Source organism: Schistocerca nitens, chromosome 1, assembly GCF_023898315.1.
Source record: "Schistocerca nitens isolate TAMUIC-IGC-003100 chromosome 1, iqSchNite1.1, whole genome shotgun sequence".
Taxonomy (NCBI): Eukaryota; Metazoa; Arthropoda; class Insecta; order Orthoptera; family Acrididae; genus Schistocerca; species Schistocerca nitens.
The window spans coordinates 9283932-9308777 of record NC_064614.1 but is presented as its reverse complement, the minus strand read 5'-3'; the positions used below and the strand labels follow the sequence as shown (position 1 = coordinate 9308777).

The window sequence follows — 24846 nt, the reverse complement described above, 5'->3', positions numbered from 1 at the left end:
AAGAAAATACAGTAATGGACTCAAACATCCCAGAGCAAACAAACAAAGAACAACACACATCAATTAAACAATCAGAGGAAAACGACATCTTAAGACAGCCACCAGAACAAGCACAAATAGAACACGAAGTGACACACATGTTAGATATAGAAGAGAAATTTCAGCTGACATATATAGAATACAAAGACACAAATACAGACATTAGACCATTCTTGCATAGACCACCAAATAACCCACAAGTCGAAACAACAATAACAACTATCAACACAATCATACACAACAAAATAAATGAAAATACAACAATGGAAGAGTTACAACTACTGGTTTATGTAGGAGCACTCACTACACTAAATATACACACTAGGCAGAGATCAGAACCAACCAACACACAGAAGAAACCCACAAAACCAGCATGGCAACACAGGCTACAGATCAGAATAGAAAAACTGAGAAAAGACATCGGACAGCTAACACAATTTATAAGAAATGAAATATCAGACAAAAAACGAAAAAGGTTAGGTAAAATCTCACAACAAGAAGCAATGGAGCAATTAGATGAAAAGAAGCAGAAGTTACAAGCATTGGCCAAACGACTTAGAAGATACAAAAAAAGTGAAAATAGAAGGAAACAAAACCAAACATTCAACACAAACCAAAAGAAATTTTACCAGACAATAGATAACACACACATTAAAATAGACAATCCACCAAACATAACAGACATGGAACACTTCTGGAGCAACATATGGTCAAACCCGGTACAACATAACAGGCATGCACGGTGGATACAAGCAGAAACAGACTCATACAAGATGATACCACAAATGCCTGAAGTGATAATTTTGCAACATGAAGTCACCCGAGCAATTAATTCTACGCACAATTGGAAAGCCCCTGGAAATGATAAAATAGCAAATTTCTGGCTAAAGAAGTTCACCTCAACACATTCACATCTAACTAAATTATTTAACAGTTACATTGCAGACCCATACACATTCCCTGATACACTTACACATGGAATAACCTATCTGAAACCTAAAGATCAAGCAGACACAGCAAACCCAGCTAAATATCGCCCCATAACATGCCTACCAACAATCTACAAAATATTAACTTCAGTCATTACACAGAAATTAATGACACATACAACACAGAACAAAATTATAAATGAAGAACAAAAAGGCTGTTGCAAAGGAGCACGAGGATGTAAAGAGCAACTGATAATAGATGCAGAGGTGACATATCAAGCTAAAACTAAACAAAGGTCACCACACTACGCATACATTGATTACCAAAAAGCTTTTGATAGTGTACCCCACTCATGGTTACTACAAATATTGGAATTATACAAAGTAGATCCTAAATTGATGCAGTTCCTAAACATAGTTATGAAAAACTGGAAAACCACACTTAATATCCAAACAAACTCTAATAATATCACATCACAGCCAATACAGATTAAGCGTGGAATATACCAAGGAGACTCATTAAGTCCTTTCTGGTTCTGTCTTGCTCTGAACCCACTATCCAACATGCTAAACAATACAAATTATGGATACAATATTACTGGAACATACCCACACAAAATCACACATTTGCTATACATGGATGATCTAAAACTACTGGCAGCAACCAATCAACAACTCAACCAATTACTAAAGATAACAGAAGGATTCAGCAATGATATAAGTATGGCTTTTGGAACAGACAAATGTAAGAAAAATAGCATAGTCAAGGGAAAACACACTAAACAAGAAGATTACATATTGGATAACAGCGACTGCATAGAAGCGATGGAAAAAACGGATGCCTATAAATATCTAGGATACAGGCAAAAAATAGGAATAGATAATACAAATATTAAAGAAGAACTAAAAGAAAAATATAGACAAAGACTAACAAAAATACTGAAAACAGAACTGACAGCAAGAAACAAGACAAAAGCTATAAATACTTATGCCATACCAATATTGACCTACTCATTTGGAGTAGTGAAATGGAGTAACACAGACCTAGAAGCACTCAATACACTTACACGATCACAATGCCACAAATATAGAATACATCACATACATTCAGCAACAGAAAGATTCACATTAAGCAGAAAGGAAGGAGGAAGGGGATTTATCGATATAAAAAACCTACATTATGGACAGGTAGACAATTTAAGAAAATTCTTTCTAGAACGAGCAGAAACTAGCAAAATACACAAGGCAATCACTCATATAAATACATCGGCTACACCACTGCAATTTCATAACCACTTCTACAACCCTTTAGATCACATAACATCAACAGATACGAAGAAAGCAAATTGGAAAAAGAAAACACTTCATGGCAAGCACCCATATCATCTAACACAGCCACACATCGATTAATACGCATCCAACACATGGCTAAGAAAAGGCAATATATACAGTGAGACAGAAGGATTCATGATTGCAATACAGGATCAAACAATAAACACCAGGTATTTCAGCAAGCATATTATTAAAGATCCCAATACCACAACAGATAAATGCAGACTTTGTAAACAACAAATAGAAACAGTAGATCACATCACAAGTGGATGTACAATACTAGCAAATACAGAATACCCCAGAAGACATGACAATGTCGCAAAAATAATACATCAACAGCTTGCCTTACAACATAAACTTATAAAACAACACGTTCCTACATACAAGTATGCACCACAAAATGTACTGGAGAATGATGAATACAAATTATACTGGAACAGAACCATTATAACAGATAAAACAACGCCACATAACAAACCTGACATCATACTCACCAATAAAAAGAAGAAATTAACACAACTAATCGAAATATCCATACCCAATACAACAAATATACAAAAGAAAACAGGAGAAAAAATTGAAAAATACATCCAACTGGCTGAGGAAGTCAAAGACATGTGGCATCAGGATAAAGTTGACATCATACCAATTATACTATCAACTACAGGAGTCATACCACACAATATCCACCAATACATCAATGCAATACAGCTACATCCAAACATATATATACAATTACAGAAATCCGTAATTATTGATACATGTTCAATTACCCGAAAGTTCCTAAATGCAATATAACATATACCGTACAGCAAAAAGGAAGTGACGCTTGATAAAGGTCCGCGTCACTCCATTCCTCACCAGACTTAACGTCTGAGAAAGTAAAGATAATAATAATAATAATAATAATAATAATAATAATAATAATAATAATAATAATAATAGAAGAAGAAGAAGAAGAAGAAGAAGAAGAAGAAAAATACAGACAAAGACTAACAAAAATACTGAAAACAGAATTGACAGCAAGAAACAAGACAAAAGCTATAAATACTTATGCCATACCAATATTGACCTACTCATTTGGAGTAGTGAAATGGAGTAACACAAACCTAGAAGCACTCAATACACTTACACAATCACAATGCCACAAATATAGAATACATCACATACATTCAGCAACAGAAAGATTCACATTAAGCAGAAAGGAAGGGGATTTATTGACATAAAAAAACCTACATTATGGACAGGTAGACAATTTAAGAAAATTCTTCATAGAGCGAACAGAAACTAGCAAAATACACAAAGCAATCACTCATATAAATACATCGGCTACACCATTGCAATTTCATAACCACTTCTACAACCCTTTAGATCACATAACATCAACAGACACGAAGAAAATAAATTGGAAAAAGAAAACACTACATGGCAAGCACCCGTATCATTTAACACAGCCACACATCTATCAAGACGCATCCAACACATGGCTAAGAAAAGGCAATATATACAGTGAGACGGAAGGATTCATGATTGCAATACAGGATCAAACAATAAACACCAGATATTACAGCAAGCATATTATTAAAGATCCCAATACCACAACAGATAAATGCACACTTTGCAAACAACAAATACACTCCTGGAAATGGAAAAAAGAACACATTGACACCGGTGTGTCAGACCCACCATACTTGCTCCGGACACTGCGAGAGGGCTGTACAAGCATTGATCACACGCACGGCACAGCGGACACACCAGGAACCGCGCTGTTGGCCGTCGAATGGCGCTAGCTGCGCAGCATTTGTGCACCGCCGCCGTCAGTGTCAGCCAGTTTGCCGTGGCATACGGAGCTCCATCGCAGTCTTTAACACTGGTAGCATGCCGCGACAGCGTGGACGTGAACCGTATGTGCAGTTGACGGACTTTGAGCGAGGGCGTATAGTGGGCATGCGGGAGGCCGGGTGGACGTACCGCCGAATTGCTCAACACGTGGGGCGTGAGGTCTCCACAGTACATCGATGTTGTCGCCAGTGGTCGGCGGAAGGTGCACGTGCCCGTCGACCTGGGACCGGACCGCAGCGACGCACGGATGCACGCCAAGACCGTAGGATCCTACGCAGTGCCGTAGGGGACCGCACCGCCACTTCCCAGCAAATTAGGGACACTGTTGGTCCTGGGGTATCGGCGAGGACCATTCGCAACCATCTCCATGAAGCTGGGCTACGGTCCCGCACACCGTTAGGCCGTCTTCCGCTAACGCCCCAACATCGTGCAGCCCGCCTCCAGTGGTGTCGCGACAGGCGTGAATGGAGGGACGAATGGAGACGTGTCGTCTTCAGCGATGAGAGTCGCTTCTGCCTTGGTGCCAATGATGGTCGTATGCGTGTTTGGCGCCGTGCAGGTGAGCGCCACAATCAGGACTGCATACGACCGAGGCACACAGGGCCAACACCCGGCATCATGGTGTGGGGAGCGATCTCCTACACTGGCCGTACACCACTGGTGATCGTCGAGGGGACACTGAATAGTGCACGGTACATCCAAACCGTCATCGAACCCATCGTTCTACCATTCCTAGACCGGCAAGGGAACTTGCTGTTCCAACAGGACAATGCACGTCCGCATGTATCCCGTGCCACCCAACGTGCTCTAGAAGGTGTAAGTCAACCACCCTGGCCAGCAAGATCTCCGGATCTGTCCCCCATTGAGCATGTTTGGGACTGGATGAAGCGTCGTCTCACGCGGTCTGCACGTCCAGCACGAATGCTGGTCCAACTGAGGCGCCAGGTGGAAATGGTATGGCAAGCCGTTCCACAGGACTACATCCAGCATCTCTACGATCGTCTCCATGGGAGAATAGCAGCCTGCATTGCTGCGAAAGGTGGATATACACTGTACTAGTGCCGACATTGTGCATGCTCTGTTGCCCGTGTCTATGTGCCTGTGGTTCTGTCAGTGTGATCATGTGATGTATCTGACCCCAGGAATGTGTCAATAAAGTTTCCCCTTCCTGGGACAATGAATTCACGGTGTTCTTATTTCAATTTCCAGGAGTGTAGAAACAGTAGATCATATCACAAGCGGATGTACAATACTAGCAAATACAGAATACCCCAGAAGACATGACAATATAGCAAAAATAAATCATCAACAGCTTGCCTTACAACATAAACTTATAAAACAACACGTTCCCACATACAAGTATGCACCACAAAGTGTACTGGAGAATGATGAATTCAAATTATACTGGAACAGAACCATTATAACAGATAAAACAACACCACATAACAAACCTGACATCATACTCACCAATAAAAAGAAGAAATTAACACAACTAATCGAAATATCCATACCCAATACAACAAATATACAGAAGAAAACAGGAGAAAAAATTGAAAAATACATCAAACTGGCTGAGGAAGTCAAGGATATGTGGCATCAGGATAAAGTTGACATTATACCAATTATACTATCAACTACAGGAGTCCTACCACACAATATCCACCAGTACATCAATGCAATACAGCTACATCCAACCTTATATATACAACTACAGAAATCCGTAATTATTGATACATGTTCAATTACCCGAAAGTTCCTAAATGCAATATAACATATACCGTACAGTTAAAAGGAAGTGACGCTTGATCAAGATCTGCGTCACTTTCATTTCGAACCAGACCTAAGGTCTGAGAAAGGAAAGAAATAATAATAGTAATAATACTAATAGTAATAATAATACAATTTGTATGTGGCTGAGGGACTGCGTCAGCTTTCAGACAACACCACATACAAAGTTTGCCAAGGTAATCCCATTCCTGATGTCCAGGTGGAGCTTCAAGGAATCCTCAGAACCTTGGGCCCCCTACAAAACCTTTCACCTGACTCCATCAACCTCCTGACCCCACCGACACCCCGCACCCCTACCATCTACCTTCTTCCTAAAATTCACAAACCCAATCATCCCGGCCGCCCCATTGTAGTACAAAACCTTTCACCTGACTCCATCAACCTCCTGACCCCACCGACACCCCGCACCCCTACCATCTACCTTCTTCCTAAAATTCACAAACCCAATCATCCCGGCCGCCCCATTGTAGCTGGTTACCAAGCCCCCACAGAACGTATCTCTGCCTACGTAGATCAACACCTTCAACCCATTACATGCAGTCTCCCATCGTTCATCAAAGACACCAACCACTTTCTCGAACGCCTGGAATCCTTACCCAGTCTGTTACCCCCGGAAACCATCTTTGTAACCATTGATGCCACTTCCTTATACACAAATATTCCACACGTCCAGGGCCTCGCTGCGATGGAGCACTTCCTTTCACGCCGATCACCTGCCACCCTACCTAAAACCTCTTTCCTCATTACCTTAGCCAACTTCATCCTGACCCACAACTTCTTCACTTTTGAAGGCCAGACATACCAACAATTAAAGGGAACAGCCATGGATACCAGGATGGCCCCCTCGTACGCCAACCTATTCATGGGTCGCTTAGAGGAAGCCTTCTTGATTACCCAGGCCTGCAAACCCAAAGTTTGGTACAGATTTATTGATGACATCTTCATGATCTGGACTCATAGTGAAGAAGAACTCTAGAATTTCCTCTCCAACCTCAACTCCTTTGGTTCCATCAGATTCACCTGGTCCTACTCCAAATCCCATGCCACTTTCCTTGACGTTGACCTCCATCTGTCCAATGGCCAGCTTCACAAGTCCGTCCACATCAAACCCACCAACAAGCAACAGTACCTCCATTATGACAGCTGCCACCCATTCCACATCAAACGGTCCCTTCCCTACAGCCTAGGTCTTCATGGCAAACGAATCTGCTCCAGTCCGGAATCCCTGAACCATTACACCAACAACCTGAAAACAGCTTTCGCATCCCGCAACTACCTTCCCGACCTGGTGCAGAAGCAAATAACCAGAGCCACTTCCTCATCCCTTCAAACCCAGAAGCTCCCACAGAAAAACCCCAAAAGTGCCCCGCTTGTGACAGGGATACTTTCCGGGACTGGATCACTCTCTGAATGTGGCTCTCCAGCAGGGATACGACTTCCTCAAATCCTGCCCTGAAATGAGATCCATCCTCCATGAAATCCTCCCCACTCCACCAGGAGTGTCTTTCCGCCGTCCACCTAACCTCCATAACCTCTTAGTTCATCCCTATGAAATCCCCAAACCACCTTCCCTACCCTCTGGCTCCTTCCTACCCTTGTAACCGCCCCCGGTGTAAAACCTGTCCCATGCACCCTCCCACCACCACCTACTCCAGTCCTGTAACCCGGAAGGTGTACACGATCAAAGGCAGAGCCACGTGTGTAAGCACCCACGTGATTTACCAACTGACCTGCCTACACTGTGAAGCTTTCTATGTAGCAATGACCAGCAACAAACTGTCCATTCACATGAATGGACACAGGCAGACAGTGTTTGTTGGTAATGAGGATCACCCTGTGGCTAAACATGCCTTCGTGCACGGCCAGCACATCTTGGCACAGTGTTACACTGTCCGGATTATCTGGATACTTCCCACTAACACCAACCTGTCAGAACTCCGGAGATGGGAACTTGCCCTTCAGTGTGTCCTCTCTTCTCGTTATCCGCCAGGCCTCAACCTCTGCTAATTTCAAGTTTCTGCCGCTCATACCTCACCTGTCTTTCAACATCTTTGCCTCTTTACTTCCGCCTCGACTGACATCTCTGCCCAAACTCTTTGCCTTTACAAATGTCTGCGTGTGTGTGTGTGTGTGTGTGTGTGTGTGTGTGTGTGTGTGTGTGTGTGTGTGTGTGTGCGCGCGCGCGTGTGCGTGTGCGTGTGCGCGCGAGTTTATACCTGTCCTTTTTTCCCCCTAAGGTAAGTCTTTCCGCTCCTGGGATTCGAATGACTCCTTACCCTCTCCCTTAAAACCCACATCCTTTCGTCTTTCCCTCTCCTTCTCTCTCTTTCCTGATGAAGCAACCGTTTGTTGCGAAAGCTAGAATTTTGTGTATATGTTTGTGTGTCTATCGACCTGCCAGCACTTTTGTTTGTAAGTCTCATCATCTTTGTTTTTAGATATACATACATACAATAAAATCTAACACTTAATTACCCCCTGGTTCAAATTATCATTTCATCCTCCATGAATTCTGTTTTGAATAATAGCATTTCTCCAACAGAATCTGCTGTTGCCTCTTATTTTTATTTTTTTTATTTTTTCCCCCCATATGAAATATGCTTTTGCCCATTACCTTGTCCTATATTGTCATCCCCATGTACTGTGGAGTCCATGCATGTAAATTCAACTGGTGTGTGGGTAGCGTAAAATTATTTTATTTCTTGTGTGTTATATGTGTGGTTAAAAGGATTCCCCTCAATTTTTGTCTACTGTATAGGAAGATTATAATTTCACAAATGTATATGGAGGGGCAGTTAGGATCTGTAATTTCCAAAATAATGGATGACAAGACTCTGTTTGCTGTGCTGTAGTCATGTATCAGACAATTTTCTTTTTCAGTTTCAGTATTCGAGATACACAACTTGGACTTCCCCAGAAAATTATCCCATATCTAATGACAGATTCCAAATAACTATGATAAGCAATTTTTTTAAGTACTCAAGTCAGTGGAATTTGCTAGCATTTGCATTGCAAATGCAAAAGTGCATAGTTTATTTGATGGGAGGTCAATATGTGTATTCCTGCTTAAGTTCTTGTCCACATTTAGTCCCAGGAATTTGACCATGTCAGCTTCTTTCATAGGTTGATTGCTATGTCGTATTTTAAATTCCGTACATTTTGAATGTTTGGTTTTGAAATGTACCATATGGGTTTCTGCAATGTTCAGTTCCAACCCATTTAACTGGAACCAGTTTTCTAAGGTACCCAGTGTGCTTACGATGGAGCTCGGAATTTTTTCGGCATCATCATGTTCAATTAAAACAGAAGTATTGTCTGCAAACACAACTGATGGGGAATTTATATTTATGGGCAAGTCATTTATGTAGAACAGGGACAGGATTGACCCCAAAAATGGAGCCTCGAGGCACACCTTGTGATACTGCACTCCATTCAGAATAATAATTCACTGCCTCTGAGGTATGGTTACCCTTTGTTTTCTGTTGTGAAAGTGTGATGTTAGTCAGTTTAGAGCATTGTCCTTAATTCCATATTCGTCTGATTTGTAGATAAACGCGTCATGGTTCACAGAGTCAAATGGTTTTGAGAGACCATAGAAGATACCGGCGCAGCTTTACTCCTCTGATCCATGATTTGCCTATCTTTTCAATAAAGTTATTTACTGCATCTAGTGTGTTTTTTCCTGGCTGAAATCCAAATTGGTTACTTATGATAATATTTTTTTCAATAAAATTTTTGATCTGGTTTGCAGCTACTTTCTTTAACACTTCTGACCGGACTGGAAGAATAGAAATAGACCAATAGTTTCCCACGTCTTCCCTCGACCCTTTCTTGAATAGAGGTCTGACTTCACCAGACTTCAAAACAGTGGGAAAGCATCCCTGTTCAAAAGACTGGTTGAATATTTTGGTGTGTATCCCATCCCACCCAGCAGAGTTTTTATTTTTTAATGATAATATAACATTTTCCACTTCCTTTATTGTGACTTTTTAAGAATCCTTAAGATACTCAGCTCTGTGGTGGATTCCAGAGGGATTTACTTTACTGTGATTCTCTGCTACAACAACATCTGACTTTGCCACATTTATGACAAATTAATTGAAACACAATGATATTTGAGCCGGGTTTACATATAAAGTTTTTATCTACTTTAATCCTAGATATTTCATTATTACTAACTCTTAGCACCTAACTATGATTTGACAACAGACCACACTACTTTTATTTTGCTTTTATGTTGTGCAATGAACTTTTTGTTTGCTGTTTGTTTGGCTGCCTTCACAGCCTTTTTAAATGTAGCTTTATAATGATGAACATACTTCGTAAAACATCTGTTTTTGTTATATATCAGTTCATTGTGGAGTTCCCTCTTCCTGGCACTAGATATTTTTATACCCTGGGTTATCCATTTAAGTTTATTGGTCATTTTGTTGCATATGGTTCTAAGCAGAAAATTTTCATTAAATATTTCAAGAAAGCTACTTAAAAATGGTTAAAGTTGCTATTACTCGAAATACAGCTGTTGTAAGGCCATTCAACCTCTCTTAACTTATTTCTAAATGTAATTGAATTTTTTTCATTGAAGTTCCTTTTCACATGGCTTTTGTTACATGAAATTTCTTAGTTTTTGGTAGTTTTGTGGTCAGAGATTCCTAAATCTATGCAAAATTTATAAAGATCTTCAAATACATAATTTGTTAGAATATTATCAACACAGGTAGCTGACTGTGCATTTACTCTAGTGGGTTGCATGACATTTATTTTGAAGCCAAAGTTTATTAAGTCAGTGAATGTGGACACGCCATTGCTGTCAGCTGTAATATTAATATTGAAGTCAGCATCTGTTACTATCTTTTTCCTTTTTTCAAGAGAAAAGGAAATAATCTGTTCATTCCCATACTGGTGTTGTAGTACACTGAAACACATTAGTATCATGTGGCTGTCATCGGTAAAGAAGTACAACTACTGTATGAATGAGGCATTGTGCAAAGTTTTGCAAGTTAGCTCCATATTGACTGTACCCCTGAACCTAGGGACATGTGCAACTGAAAGATTGGTCAATGTATTTGTTTTTACTATAGCCAACTACTGTTGTGTAGTGTGGGCCTCATAAAAAGCTGACAGGAGAGCACTTCATGAATTCGTATTGTGATCCAGGCAATGTCTGCTGGAAGTAAGAGAGATAACTAAAGGCAGTAGCTGATGTAGTACATAGGATTGAAAGATAGGTGGCTAACTTCCTGCAGAAACTGCCACTCTTTCGCATTACTTTTTATATGCTATCCATATTTCATGCTTCAAATATGATTTCTTCTCCAGTTGTGAGATAATTTGACATACTGAATGATTTTTTCCTTTTATTTTCTATGCAGGTCAATGGAATTAGCGATGACCGCGAAAGAGCCATTTAACTATTTCCTCCTGCTGCGTGCCCTGTTTAGATCGATTGGTGGCGGCAGTCATGACTTACTGTATCAAGAATTTTTACCGCTCCTTCCCAACTTGTTACAAGGTTTGTTATAGTTATAACAGATTGTTTATTCTATCTGAATATTAGTGTTGCAAAACAACACACTATGTTTGTAAATGTGGTCATTTTTTATTGCATGTTGGATAAACGTATTGAAAGAGCAAGAGTTTGACTGTGTTTTCTGCTTTGAAGATTTACATTACTTTATTCAGAAGTATGATCAACTAACACAGTGTGTAATGTATCACATTCCTCATTGCCCATTTGTCAGTATCAGTTGCTTACAAACATAACGATGCAACATATTATTTCAAATGTTCTAGATAAGCTTGACTGTATTGACTATGGTACTATCATTTACGCTCTTTGGCAGCTCTACTACTATTGAATCATCTCGGCCTACTTTATTGCTTTTGAGGCTTTTGGTGACACATTCCATTTCAGTCTTTGATGATACATCAAAACTTGGGAATCTAGTCCCAAAAAATACAGAAATATGCCATTTTCATCTGTAAAATCCAGACTGCAATCTGATACCACGTTTCGGCTAGGCTTGAAAGTTTGATAACAATTGCAGTATCTGTTTTTCCAACAGTGCCGGGCAATCTGTTCCAGCAGTGCTTTACTTGTGAGAATACTTTGGCTATATTCTTTCTAGTCATACAAAACCTGCCAGTCTTGCTGTTCCTCTTTTCTGGTATCTTTTCTGCATCCCAGTGTATTGTTGCAGGGTGTACTGCAGCATCTAGGTAAAGCTGTCATAACCCAAAAAAAGGCGATTGGATCACCACAGTGCTTTACTAGGCATAGTCCTACTAGAGGTGATACACTCTCTCCTTGCCTCTGATCTTTGAACTGACCGACCCAGACAGTTGAGGGCCATCCGCAGTTTATCTGGGACTGTGAACCATAATGCAATTTCAAACAATGGAAAATCCAGGATGGAATGTAACAATATTAAGAGAAGGGAAGTTGCTACTCACCATATAGCGGAGATGCTGAGTTGCGATAGGCACAACAAAAAGATACACACGATTATAGCTTTTGGCCATTAAGGCTTTTGTCAGCAACACACACAAAAAAACACACACACACACACACACACACACACACACACACACACACACACGTCTGCAGTCTCGGATAACTGAAACCACACATCATCCACCATTGGCAGTGTGGTTTCAGTTATCTGAGACTGCAGACGTGTGCAAGTTGTGTGTGTGTGTGTGTGTGTGTGTGTGTGTGTGTATTGCTGACAAAGGCCTTAATGGCCGAAAGCTATAATTGTGTGAATCTTTTTGTTGTGCCTATCGCGACTCAGCATCTCCACTATATGGTGAGTAGCAACTTTCCTTCTCTTAATATTGTTATAATGCAACTTCATTGTTTTTTAAGTTCCCCACTCTGTAATTGGAGTAAATGTTGTATCTTGAATACTGTCCCATTAGTTTGGCTTCAGACTCTTGATTTAGCAGCATCGGTTGGCGGGTAACTTTACTCCCAGGGTACAAATATTGCGGTAATATAGTTCTTAACTCTCTGCCTTAGTGACACGTGCCCTATCACACTCCTACTCTCAGGTCTCCACGTAACTAGTTCAATAATACCATAAAATGATGAAAAAGGGTATTTGAAATTAGAAACACTTTATACAATAATCTGTTCATCATAAGAATAAACCTGTAAACAAACACAAATGTGATGATTGGTCAGAAGCCGTAGCACACGTACACTGTTGTTGTTACTCTTGGAAGTGGGTCCTACTTATGTATTAGATATATTATTACTAAGTTACGTTAAATGAAACTTTAAGATATTCAAATGTATTAACAGCCATCAACATTTTTCTTAATCACGCTTTAGCCACATATTTTTAATTTCAAAAATCGTGTACAGTCCGATGAAAATGGCTGAGGCTGCTTTCTGTTCCTTAGTGAAACAGGTGTGTGGAATACGGTTAATAAGTGCTGAGAAGTAGGCTGTTCTTAATGGTTTTCATAAATTTACCGAGATAATCGGCTTTGAAATTTGCGCAACGACTGTATGTAATACAGTTGATGTACAAACCCATATCGTACACGTAGCACAGTTGGTAGCGTAACGGAATGTTAACCAAATGCAGTTAATTGTTCGGTGCTTCAAATCACCCCAATATCATTTTTTTTTTCCTTGTTCAATTTGTTTTATGAATACTGCAGGTCTTCTTGTTTCTAATTACATATTGAATGCGAAATTCCTGTTTTCATTTTAAATACAGATTCTTAATTATTAATTATTAACTGTTCATAAAAGTTGCTTAAATTAAGAAAACAGAACTGTTTAATTTTTTAGGGCAAAAATGAAAAACCAAATCCTCTTTATTTGGACTTCGTCCATCGTTTTATACCACAGAGGTAGATAATTATTGTAGAAACATGAAAAATAATCATTTTCACAGCATCGAGCACATCATACAAATGCTGCATTTTTACAATTGCTACTGTACCATTACAATATGAAACCAACAGAACTGATCTGGAGCCACGTTGTGTGATTTGGCCCAAGAAGTAACAACACTGTTCAGCTGCCAAATGTACTGGAACTAAAGCCTGCAGCTTTTTCTTGTTACTGCTGAACGCTGGCAGGATATAGAATGACTCGTCATAGAAGAAGAAGAAGAAGAAGAAGAAGAAGAAGAAGAGAAAATGCGGCACCAGGTTGGCTCTGTAGATTCTGTTGTTGATATGCTTGTTAACAATGTAGCAGGTGAAACTTCCAGAACTGAAATGTATTTCTCGGATTCGGGTAAGGAAGGAGCTAAGAGATTACCAGATGACTGACTGTAATTAATACTGTCATTGGCTTCAGTATTCAACAGTATGGTGAAATCCTTGCATTATGCTTGTGCTCAATTAGAAAAATTACCCTATGTTTCAGTTAGAAATTTTCTTCACTCTTGTTTGTCATTAGAATACTATGTCAGGTGAGACTGAGTGCGTTTCATCTGGTCACCTAAGAAGCGCACATTAGTGCTGGAGTTTCTCCGAATATTATTTCATTCTCTTTAAAAATTACATGACATTCAAAGCTATATTGTTTCTTTGCTCGTCTCTTTTTCCGTGTGGACTGCAACTGCTCACTTCATTGCAGCTTAGTTGGACCACTGGCCAGCCAGTGCTGTCAAAGTTTAATGTGCCGGTAAAGCTATTGTCCCACTTTATCACTCAATCTATGTGTATGTAACACAACATAAAACGTGTCTTTGTGATTATACTTGACGGTGTTAGTCACGGCTTAGCTTTCGCTCTGTGTGAAACAAAATCCAATGAGATTCGAGCAAACGCGGAAGAATACATGGCGCAATGTTTACATCAGGTTTATTCTTATGATGAACACACTATAGACGCTGAGTTTGTTATACAGAAAAATTTCTTGTGATGTTTTGAAGTTCACTCATGGCACAGTGGCATCCACACGATTCCATAACTCCCGTAGAGTTACCCATTGCTTTCCGATTCAATGTACTTGCTGTAGAATACTCTGTTTTCTGCTTCTCGTGCAAAGCTAACTCGGATTGACAAGTACTCCTCTGCAGCCTGCTCTGCAGACTCCTCCACACTATACCTGGATGAGGATAAGAAAGTGATTGACATGAATCATCGTTGTACATAATGAGTGTGATGTTGTTGGTTTGCCAGTGTGTGTGTGCCTGCAGTATGGCCGTAGCAGCAGCAGCAGCAGCAGCAGCAGCAATAACAACAGAACTATGCAGTTCCTCACTGACTAGGTTCCTACGCTGGCTTGTAACGTGTGATTTTGAGTTCACTTTATAGAATCATAATATCCTTGTGACTTACTTAATGCACTCAGGTGATACCTTGTTCCTATTATTTGTATATCTCAACAAAAGCAACTGGAAGCGCACTGTCCTTTACAATAATCAGCGTGATTTATGTTTAGTTGATGTATTTGTTAAGGAAATGGCTGCTGAAATAGATTTGAATCAAAATTTCATTCATGTAAATACAGTAGTTCACAATATTAAAATAATATAAAATGCTTAACTACTTACCAATCACAGTGCATTTGGTATGTCATACTTGTGCAGAGATGTATTCCGTAATATAATATGAGATTTCTTGTGTGCAAAAATGCAATACACAGCATTCAGTCAAAAATATGAAACACACAACAAAAATGGACGAATTACAGCATAGGTTAAATGGCACTTAGTTCAAAATAGCTTTCTTTCTCAACACTGTTGTTACGAGCTCAGGTCTGTGGACATGTTGTTGGAATTGCCGAAGGATACAATTATATTTCTCGATATTACTTTCTACACTCATTTCTTTAAGAACTGTTTCCGTGTGATGCACAAGATTACATGAGTTCCACTTTACATAAATCGTCCTGAAATTCCACATTGTGGCATTTCAACCATTCAGCAATGTCACCTTTTTTCATTGTGGTTGTTGGAGCTTTTTATCTTTAATAACTTTATGGTAAGAGGCACTATCCATTACAATGAAAGATGGCTGATTTAAGTTTTCCAGTAGTTGACTTTAGAACCATTTCAGAAAATTATTGTGGTTCATCGCGTCATAGTAGTTTCTCTTTTTTCTCCAATTTGTAAACATGGAGACAGGTATGTAGGAAACCAGATGCAGTTTCAGCATGCTAGACAATAATTCTTGCATCCTTTCCAACAGCAGAACTTCCACATGCTGTCATTATCAGTCATTTCTTAGATAATGACTGGCATTTAGCAAGGTTTTGTCAAGCCTCACAATGTCTTCAAACAGCTCTTTTAACAGTGTTTCTTAAAAACTGACTACACCATGCTACGATCTACATCTACGTCTACATGGATACTCTGCAAATCACATTTAAGTGCCCGGCAGGTGGTTCATCGAACCACCTTCACAATTATCTATTATTCCAATCTTGTATAGCATGCGGAAAGAACAAACACCTGTATCTTTCCATACGAGCTCTGATTTCTCTTATTTTATCGTGGTGATCGTTTCACCCTATGTAGGTCTGTGTCAACAAAATATTTGAGCATTTGGAGGAGAACGTTGGTCATTGGAATTTCGTGAAAAGAGTCCATCGCAGCGAAAAACACCTTTCTTTTAATTATCCATAGCCCAAATCCTGTATCATGTCAGTGACACACTCTCCCATATTTTGCGATAATACAAAATGTGCTGCCCTTCTTTGAACTTTTTCGATGTACTCTCAGTCCTTCGAGGTAAGGATCCCACACCTCACAGCAGTATTCTAAAAGAGGATGGACAAGCGTAGTGTAGGCATTCTCCTTAGTAGATCTGTTTCATTTTCTAAGTGTCCTGATAAAAAGCAGGCTTTGGTTAGCCTTCCCCCACAACATTTTCTGTGTGTTCCTTCCAATTTAAGTTGTTCGTAATTCTAATTCCTAGGTGTTTAGTTGAATTTACGGCCTTTAGGTTTGACTGATTTGTCATGTAACCAAAGTTTAACGAGTTCCTTTGAGCACTCATGTGGATGACCTCACACTTTTCGTTATTTAGGGTCAATTGCCAATTTTCACACCCTAAATCATTTTGCAATTTGTATTGGTCTTCTGGTTATGTTATTAGTCGATAAACAACTGTGTCATCTGCAAACAACCCAAGACAGCTGTTCAAATTGTCTCCCAAATCGTTTATATAGATAAGGAACAGGAAAGGGCCTATAACACTACCTCGGGGAATGCCAGAAAACACTTCTGTTTCACTCCATGACTTTCCATCATTACTATGAACTGTCACTTCTCTGACAGGAAATCACAAATCCAGTCACATAACTGAGACGATATTCTATAGTCATGCAATTTCACAACAAGCTACTTGTGTGGTACAGTGTCAAAAGCCTTCCGGAAATCCATAAATACAGAATTGATATGAAATCTCTCGTCAATAGCAGTCAACACTTCATGCGAATAAAGAGGTCGTTGTTTTTCACAAGAACGATGTTTTCTAAACCCATGTTGACTGTGTGTCAATAGACGATTTTCTTTGAGGTTATTCATAATGCCACAAATGCTCTGATAACCATTAACAAAGAAATCTTGCTACCACCGAATAACTGCCTTGTTGTTTTTCCTTACAAAATTTGACGATAGTTGTTTATGTATCTTCAAAGTGACTGCAGTTATTTTGTCTAACTTCAGTAGAGGCAGTAGAGTCGCACCATTGTCTCTCTTCTTCTCAAAAGAATCGCACACAGAGCACACTTAACTCGTGTCTGAACACTAAAAACATGAACAGATCGTTAAACTTTGCATTTAGCAGCCCCCTTTTTTGCACACTTCATCTGCATGCTTCAGACATTCTGCAGTGCAAAAAACTTACCCACAGGGGAACAAAGCACACAAGGAGGCGGACCACAACTGTTAATGTTTATCAGCCACGAGTATCATCTGCAACTGAGTATAGTAATTGCTACCTGCAGTAGCAGAGAGGTTTGACTATGGTGAACAGAGAAGAAGGTGCAACTACGTGTGTTCTCTGATTGACTATTGTTATTGCGGCAGCCTTGTAAACAACTGGATGATCCATATAGACTGTCTTGCACCAACCTGCGGGTGCCAAAACACTCCTAAACTGTGAAAATGAGATATCTCTGTGCCATCTGTGGGTTCCGGTCCGGCGGGGATGAATAAGGGCAAAATCCAGTATGCAGGAATTGTATTGCTATGTTTACTTTCACGGTTTTTGTCATGTAAAAATCATTGCCATTGGTGAAGGAAACAGTAAGTGCCAAAAGAAATGCTGGGCTGACTGAGGACCCGACTGAGCTATGGGTTTTCGGTTTGGGACTTGTCCACTTAGCCATTGTAATTTTCGCTGTAAGGACTGTGCTACTAACTGTCTGTTGAATCTTGGAGGCAATTTCTCTCCAGTTCTTGGATTCAAATTGCAGTTGTTCAGTGTTTCTTTTGAAACACCTCTCATTGATCTTTAATTTTGACAAGGCATATTATTGGCTGAAATTCTTTCTTCTTATTTTAATCTTGTGGTTACTTGCATGTGAATTTCGCAGGACTATCTGTTCCTTATAACTATTCTCTTCACAGGACTGAACAGCTTGCAGAGTGGTTTGCACAAACAACACATGAAGGACCTGTTTGTGGAGCTGTGCCTCACAGTTCCTGTCAGACTGAGCTCCCTGTTGCCATACCTGCCGATGCTCATGGATCCGCTCGTATCTGCTTTGAATGGTTCTCACACTCTCATTAGCCAGGTCAGTTATTTATCTTGGTGAAAAATGAAATATTTTGCAATTCTCGAGTCCTGTTTTACTTACTTATATTTTCTCTTTATTCACAACTCTTCCAGTGTAATTTAGGTATCACAAATGTTCATAAGGACAAAATTGCTTTCTTAAAAATGAATTCATATATGAAGATATTACTGTATCAAAGTCTGACCACTACACACATTCATAAATAAGAGGGGTCAGAATAATCACCCAAGTATTAATAAACAGAGAAGACTCCATAACAGGCTATGGTGGAATTCCTGTTATGTTTTACTCTATAGAGTCACATAAATGTGGCCCTGCGTTAGAAGATTAATAACCATCTTTTGCAGTGTGAACCACAGTGAGACATGCAGGAAGTATCAGTGAGGTTCTGAAAGGTATCGACAGGGATGTGGAGCCGTGCTGACTCCAGTGCCATGCCCATCTGTGCTAAGTTTCTCGGTTGAGGATCCATGGCGTGAACAGCCTGATTGAGTGGTCCTACATATTCTTGATTGAGTTTAATTTTGGGGCATTTGGTGGCCAGGGGGTACGATAAATTCGTCCTGGCACTCTTCAAGCCACGCACGTACACTGTGCACTTTGTGACAGGTTGCATTTTCATGCTGGTAGATATCTTAGTGCTGAGGAAAAACGAACTGGATGTATGGGTGGGCATGGTTCCCAAGGATATATGTATACCTGTGGATCCGTTGTGCCTTCCAGAATGACAGGATCACCCAGTCCCTCCTCCGTCCTGGACCCTTCTTATGATTGTTGCAGGGTGTTTGCTTTCAGCCGTTTCATGCCAATGGAGAAAAGGCCACCTGTTGCCACTCAGCAGACATCCAGTCGCGGTATTTGGATGCAAATTCCAGCCTTCGTCGCCGATGAACACGTCTCGTATGCGCATGAAGGAGGCGCTTGCTGTGGAGGCCCATACACAGCAATGTTCGCTGAATTATTGTTGAGTTGACACTGTTGGTAGCCCAGTTGGCACAGTTGGGAGCTCCTTAGTTCATCTGGGCAGTCACTTGGTCAACAGTTGTATGTCTATTCGCCCACACACATTTCCGCAGCCATCGCTCACCTCTGTCATCTATGGCATGTTGCACCACAGTTGCTTCGTCACCAGTTTTGAACGGCACCATTTTACCGTGCACAGTATACTTAAACTACAGTGACACTCGAACGGCTTACAAACTTACCCATTTTGGAAATGCTTCCACCTTGGCTTGAAAGCCAATTATCTGTCTTTCTGGATATCAGACAAATCATTCTGTTTCTGCATTATGACAATCTGCATTGTTTTCCTCCTCCTGCTGCTGCTGCCACCCTCTCCCTGACACACTTTTAGAGCCTCACTGCCAATGGTACCGTTTTCGTCTGTAAGTGGCTGTTGAACAAAGGCAGCAGTCACGTTAATGTGACTTGACAATCTACATAGAATATACTGTGGAATTAGCCTCTTCCCTAGCTCATGTATTAAGAATCTATTGTGTGGCGAATAGTCCCATGTGATTGTAAGAGCGCGCAGATCACTACAGTTTACAAAAAAGGGAAAAGATAGGGTTCACAGATTTGAAGGCAAATATTGCTGACATCAGTCTGTGCAAGACCTTGCAGCTTATTTTGGGCTCAAATGTTATGACATCTCTTGAGGGAAAGCTTGTCTTCACAAAACATCACAGATTCTGTTTTCTTTATTCACACATCATCTTCCAATTCAACATGGTGGTAAGCAGGTGGATTCAGTCTCCCCAGATTTTCAAAAGGCATTAGACATTCTACCACACCACAGACTGATAATTAACATGTGGGGATAGAGAATATCTTGACAGATATGCAACTGACTCAATGTTTTGGCTATTACTATCCAGTACTAAGGACGTACACAGTGTGATGTTCCGCTGGCTCTTCATCACGATATTGGGAGGCGATGTAAAGTCTAATTGGGAGCTAAGATTTTCTATTATTCAATCTTGTTCACCTTATTATTTCAGGACACTTGACAGCCTTCATTTCTCGAAGTGCTGCAGTTACTGCTGGAGTACAAATCCAACATCGAACTGTCAGAATAAATGTGATGTTTCTGATAATCGGCATATCGTATATTGCACCTTGTGTACAGTGAATATTAGTTGTTCTAACTTCGGGAACATCACAATAACATTGCAAAAGACTAAGCCCACAACTGGTCTGTCTTGTTTAACAGGTTGCAGTTGAATGAATGCATAACTTATCTTGTCCCTATGGCATCATAGGCATTTTTACCTCTTCTCTTCCTCTGTGACTTGCACCATATCTCCAAGACAGAACATAACATGGAATAAACTGCCCAACCAGCAGGTACCACAAACATCGTCCCGGCTTGCAGATACCCATTTCATGATACATGCACATAAATAAAACATACAGTCAAACCGTAGATTATACAAATACAATGCAAAAGTAAACTTTTTATATTCATGATCAGTGTTCATTGGTTCAAATAATGCTTGTGCAGCAAATAACTTCATCAAAGTGATTGGTTACAATAACAAAGATTAGTGGAGGTCTCAAAGTAGATGAGTGGATGTTACACTTTTTGGCAGACTGCATGTCAGTCCTAGTCATCATGATCATTAACATTGACATTTGTACATTCACATATCTATGACAAAAATTTATCTATCTAGTCAGTAATATACACTACAAAAATATTCACCAGTAACTCCCAGACTCCTTCCAAAAATATTTCAGCCTTCTGGCAACGGTTTTGATGACTTGAAGTTTTATGTGATCCTGCAAAAATGAAATAAGACTCATTATGAATAGGGATTCGGGAGATTCACAGATTCTGGCTCACTAGTCTGTTAGTCACTTCTATGATTTTTTGGAACGTGAGCTGAAGTTTGCTGATTGTATTGGGAGAAGGAAAAGCAAATTTAGTGTTTTTGCAGTAAGTCCAAAAATATCTGCATTAGAGCTTAATTACCTTTCATACCTTGCTGTCAAGCCTACCAAGACCACATTTTTGTAGGCAGTAATATAATTTTCATTCATGTTTTTGACCTCACCATGGTTTTTTGGTAAACAATTTGAGCATATCCTTCAAACCTATTGAGCCAGCCTGTGTACACTGTGAAAGTTTCTATTTTGATTCTGCTCACAATTTCTCGAGTATTTGTTTGGGTTACTAATATGCATAGAAAAACTGACACAGCCGTAGCTTCGCTTGGAGTATACACTGAATTAAACCTTTTGAGTGCAATATATCTCTTGGCTTTCACTTTGTGGGTGTATGTATGGTAGAAAAATTTGGATGAAAAAACATGCATGATGGATGTAGTTGGCAGGCAGAAGTCAGGAGTATGGCTAGGAAGGAGGTTTCCCATGACCATTTAACAACAGGACATCTTTTCCCTGATAAATCACCTGTTACATATGATAGATTTTGTGAGCCCCACAGAGCTTCACGAAAACATATCACCAAAGGAGAGAGTCGGTTAACACTTCAAACAGCAACCATTTTAGGTGGGAGCATCTTAACAGTGTTCAACTGTGCATCAGTTAGTCCTGCTAAGATATTTTCTAGTGGAATAGGAGTTGCTTACCGATTCTTTAGGCTCATCTTTAATTGTACTTGATTAGCAGCTAGACTTTTTATGATTGGTTACAAGCTTTTGAAATGCAAGTTCCTAAATAATGGGTAACTTTCCGAGGCCAAGTGAGTGATTGTACCTTTATGAAGATTGTTCATATTCCTGGAATAAATTACATGAACAGAGGTGTTGGTTTGAAAGAGAGAGATGTAATTTAGGACAAAATTAAGGAATAAATAAACTGAGAATTTATTGTAAGTATACCCAGTTTACAAATAAACTTCAAAGACAACATTAAATTCACACCATTATATACACCTCCCAAAATGAGTTCATTATGAATTTTTGGTATCAGCTGTTAATATTTGGAATTTAACAAAGTCTATATCTCCCACATCCATGCTCTTTTCATTTCTGTGTAGATTGGATTGGTGCCTCATGCTAGTTTGAAACTGCATACCGTATTTACTCGAATCTAAGCCGCACCTGAAATTTGAGACTCGAAATTCAAGGGGAGAGAACAGTTTTAGGTCCCACCTCCAAATCGAAACAAAGTTCGTCTAATTGTATTATGAGACACAATTTAGGTCGAATGAATGACGATACAGCTGCAGTAGTTTGGTTCGAGTCGTAAGCTTAGCAGTTAAGGTTTACCAGGTAGCCATTGCTATGCGTCAGGCGCTCCGTCCGTATTTATACGGGTACCCTTCCTTTTCACTTGCTTCGTCTGGTTTGAATTGATTGCTTATTTTTCTTTGATCTGATAAGCACCGTTTTCTTTGTTATAGGTGTTTACGTCACTCTAAGCTGAAAATACATTACTGTACTGTGTCATGCATTGTTTGTCGCATTCTGATTGTGCGTGTTTACGGCCTGTCGCCGCTCGCGTCATGGCCTGCTTTTGTGCGCGCTGCCGCCGCTTAACACATAAAAAAATAGAGGGGAATCGTCTCATTAGCGAAACATTTGTTGTTACTTACACTATTGCTTTCTTTGATAATGATCAACAAGAACCAAGCAATAGACTGCGTATGATAGATGATGTTCTGAACGAAATTTTAACAAAAATTTTTCTCCGTTTGAAAATCTTTGCAGGCGGCTTTTTAGTTCATTACATTCTGCACAGAAATTAGTCATCTTAGATTTAAAAATCTAGTCAGTTGCCGTGCTTCATTTCTGACTGTATCACTATTAGGCATAAGAATAATACGAATATAAACATTACATGATATGTATATTCTTCCACGTTTGCTGTTGTCTCACTAGTTTCGTAGTTTATTAGGCAGACAGGATTTAAATGAGATAGTAGCAAACACGAAACAATACATGGCAAAATGTTTATATTCGTATTATTCTTATGGTGAAGAGAATACTGCATGTGATTCACAGTTCATAAAAGTTCCTATTAGCAACCATCTCTTCTCACAGGTAGGAAAAAATTCAGAACGCAGAGTAGGCCATATTGACAAACATCCCAAACAGTCTTGCCAGTCGCATTTTTGTAGTACATTGAAATGCAGCTACATTCGAAGATGAACAATACGGAATTTGTATTTACTTCGTTGGATAATGTACCAAAATGCAGTGGTCGAAACTCGGGGAGGAGGAAAAAGGCTCGTCTTCAACCTTTTTTTTTTAAAAAAAATTTATTTACTTACACAGAGGTTTTGGTGCCAGTATTTATCTTTGTGCCTACAAATCATGCCTTTGTAGCGCTACATATATTCGACGGCAGAAGTTAGTTGTGGCGGCACCCACCAACATTTTTCAGAACTCCCGCTTGCTTTGCACTCGATTCTAAGCCGCAGGCGGTATTTTGGATTACAAAAACCGGAAAAAAGTGCGGCTTAGATTCGAGTAAATACGGTACATTCAGTTTTTTGACTTTAATGATGATACCTTAGCTAGAATTGATTTGTTAATTAATGTTGATCGAGATTACATCAACTCTTTCTGAAACCACAATTTGATTTGCTATTTATTTCAATATTTATACCATTTGTAGACAAAACAAGCTTGGCACCTGCTAATGCTGCTAATAAAGGGTCACTGATATACACAAGAAACCGCAAAGGTCTTGAGGATTCCACATGTAGTCAGTTCGTTTCACTGGAGACTGATAGCTGTAAATGTGACTCCTAGCAATATGGCTTGAATATAAACAGTGTTTAATGTTTTTTTTTTTTTTTTTTTTCCTTTTAGGGCCTAAGAACATTGGACTTGTGTGTGGACAACTTGCAGCCTGATTTCCTGTATGAACATATACAGCCAGTACGTGCAGAGCTGATGCAGGCACTGTGGAGGACACTTCGAAATCCCTCAGAGCAAGTGGCACATGTGGCATTTAGGTATGATCAATTGTTCGTCTTGCCAGAATGATGACATTACACTGAAAATGTAGCAGTAGCCAGCTTTATGCATATTGCGCTAGTCTTAAGCTGACAGAGTTCCTTCTGAAGCAGTGATACAATATCTAAGAATATTTCATACATTAATGGTAAAAGAGAGAGAGTTTGCACATTGTGGTGAATTGTTTTATTTTGATTACACTGCTGGCATAAAATCAATGGAAACTTGACAACCATAAAATACCTAGGAGTAACTGTCCGTAGCAACC

At 39.7% G+C, this 24846-nt stretch overlaps 1 protein-coding gene across 1 annotated transcript in view; it reads left to right on the top strand.

The window, feature by feature from the left end:
- LOC126240282 (transformation/transcription domain-associated protein) overlaps positions 1 to 24846 on the top strand; it is a 491514-nt gene that overhangs the window by 119776 nt on the left and 346892 nt on the right. Inside the window, exons 15-17 of the mRNA XM_049947913.1 lie at positions 11303 to 11442; positions 18479 to 18645; positions 24432 to 24577. Of these exons, the coding sequence (XP_049803870.1) occupies positions 11303 to 11442; positions 18479 to 18645; positions 24432 to 24577 (453 nt within the window). The remainder of the gene's footprint in view (positions 1 to 11302; positions 11443 to 18478; positions 18646 to 24431; positions 24578 to 24846) is intronic.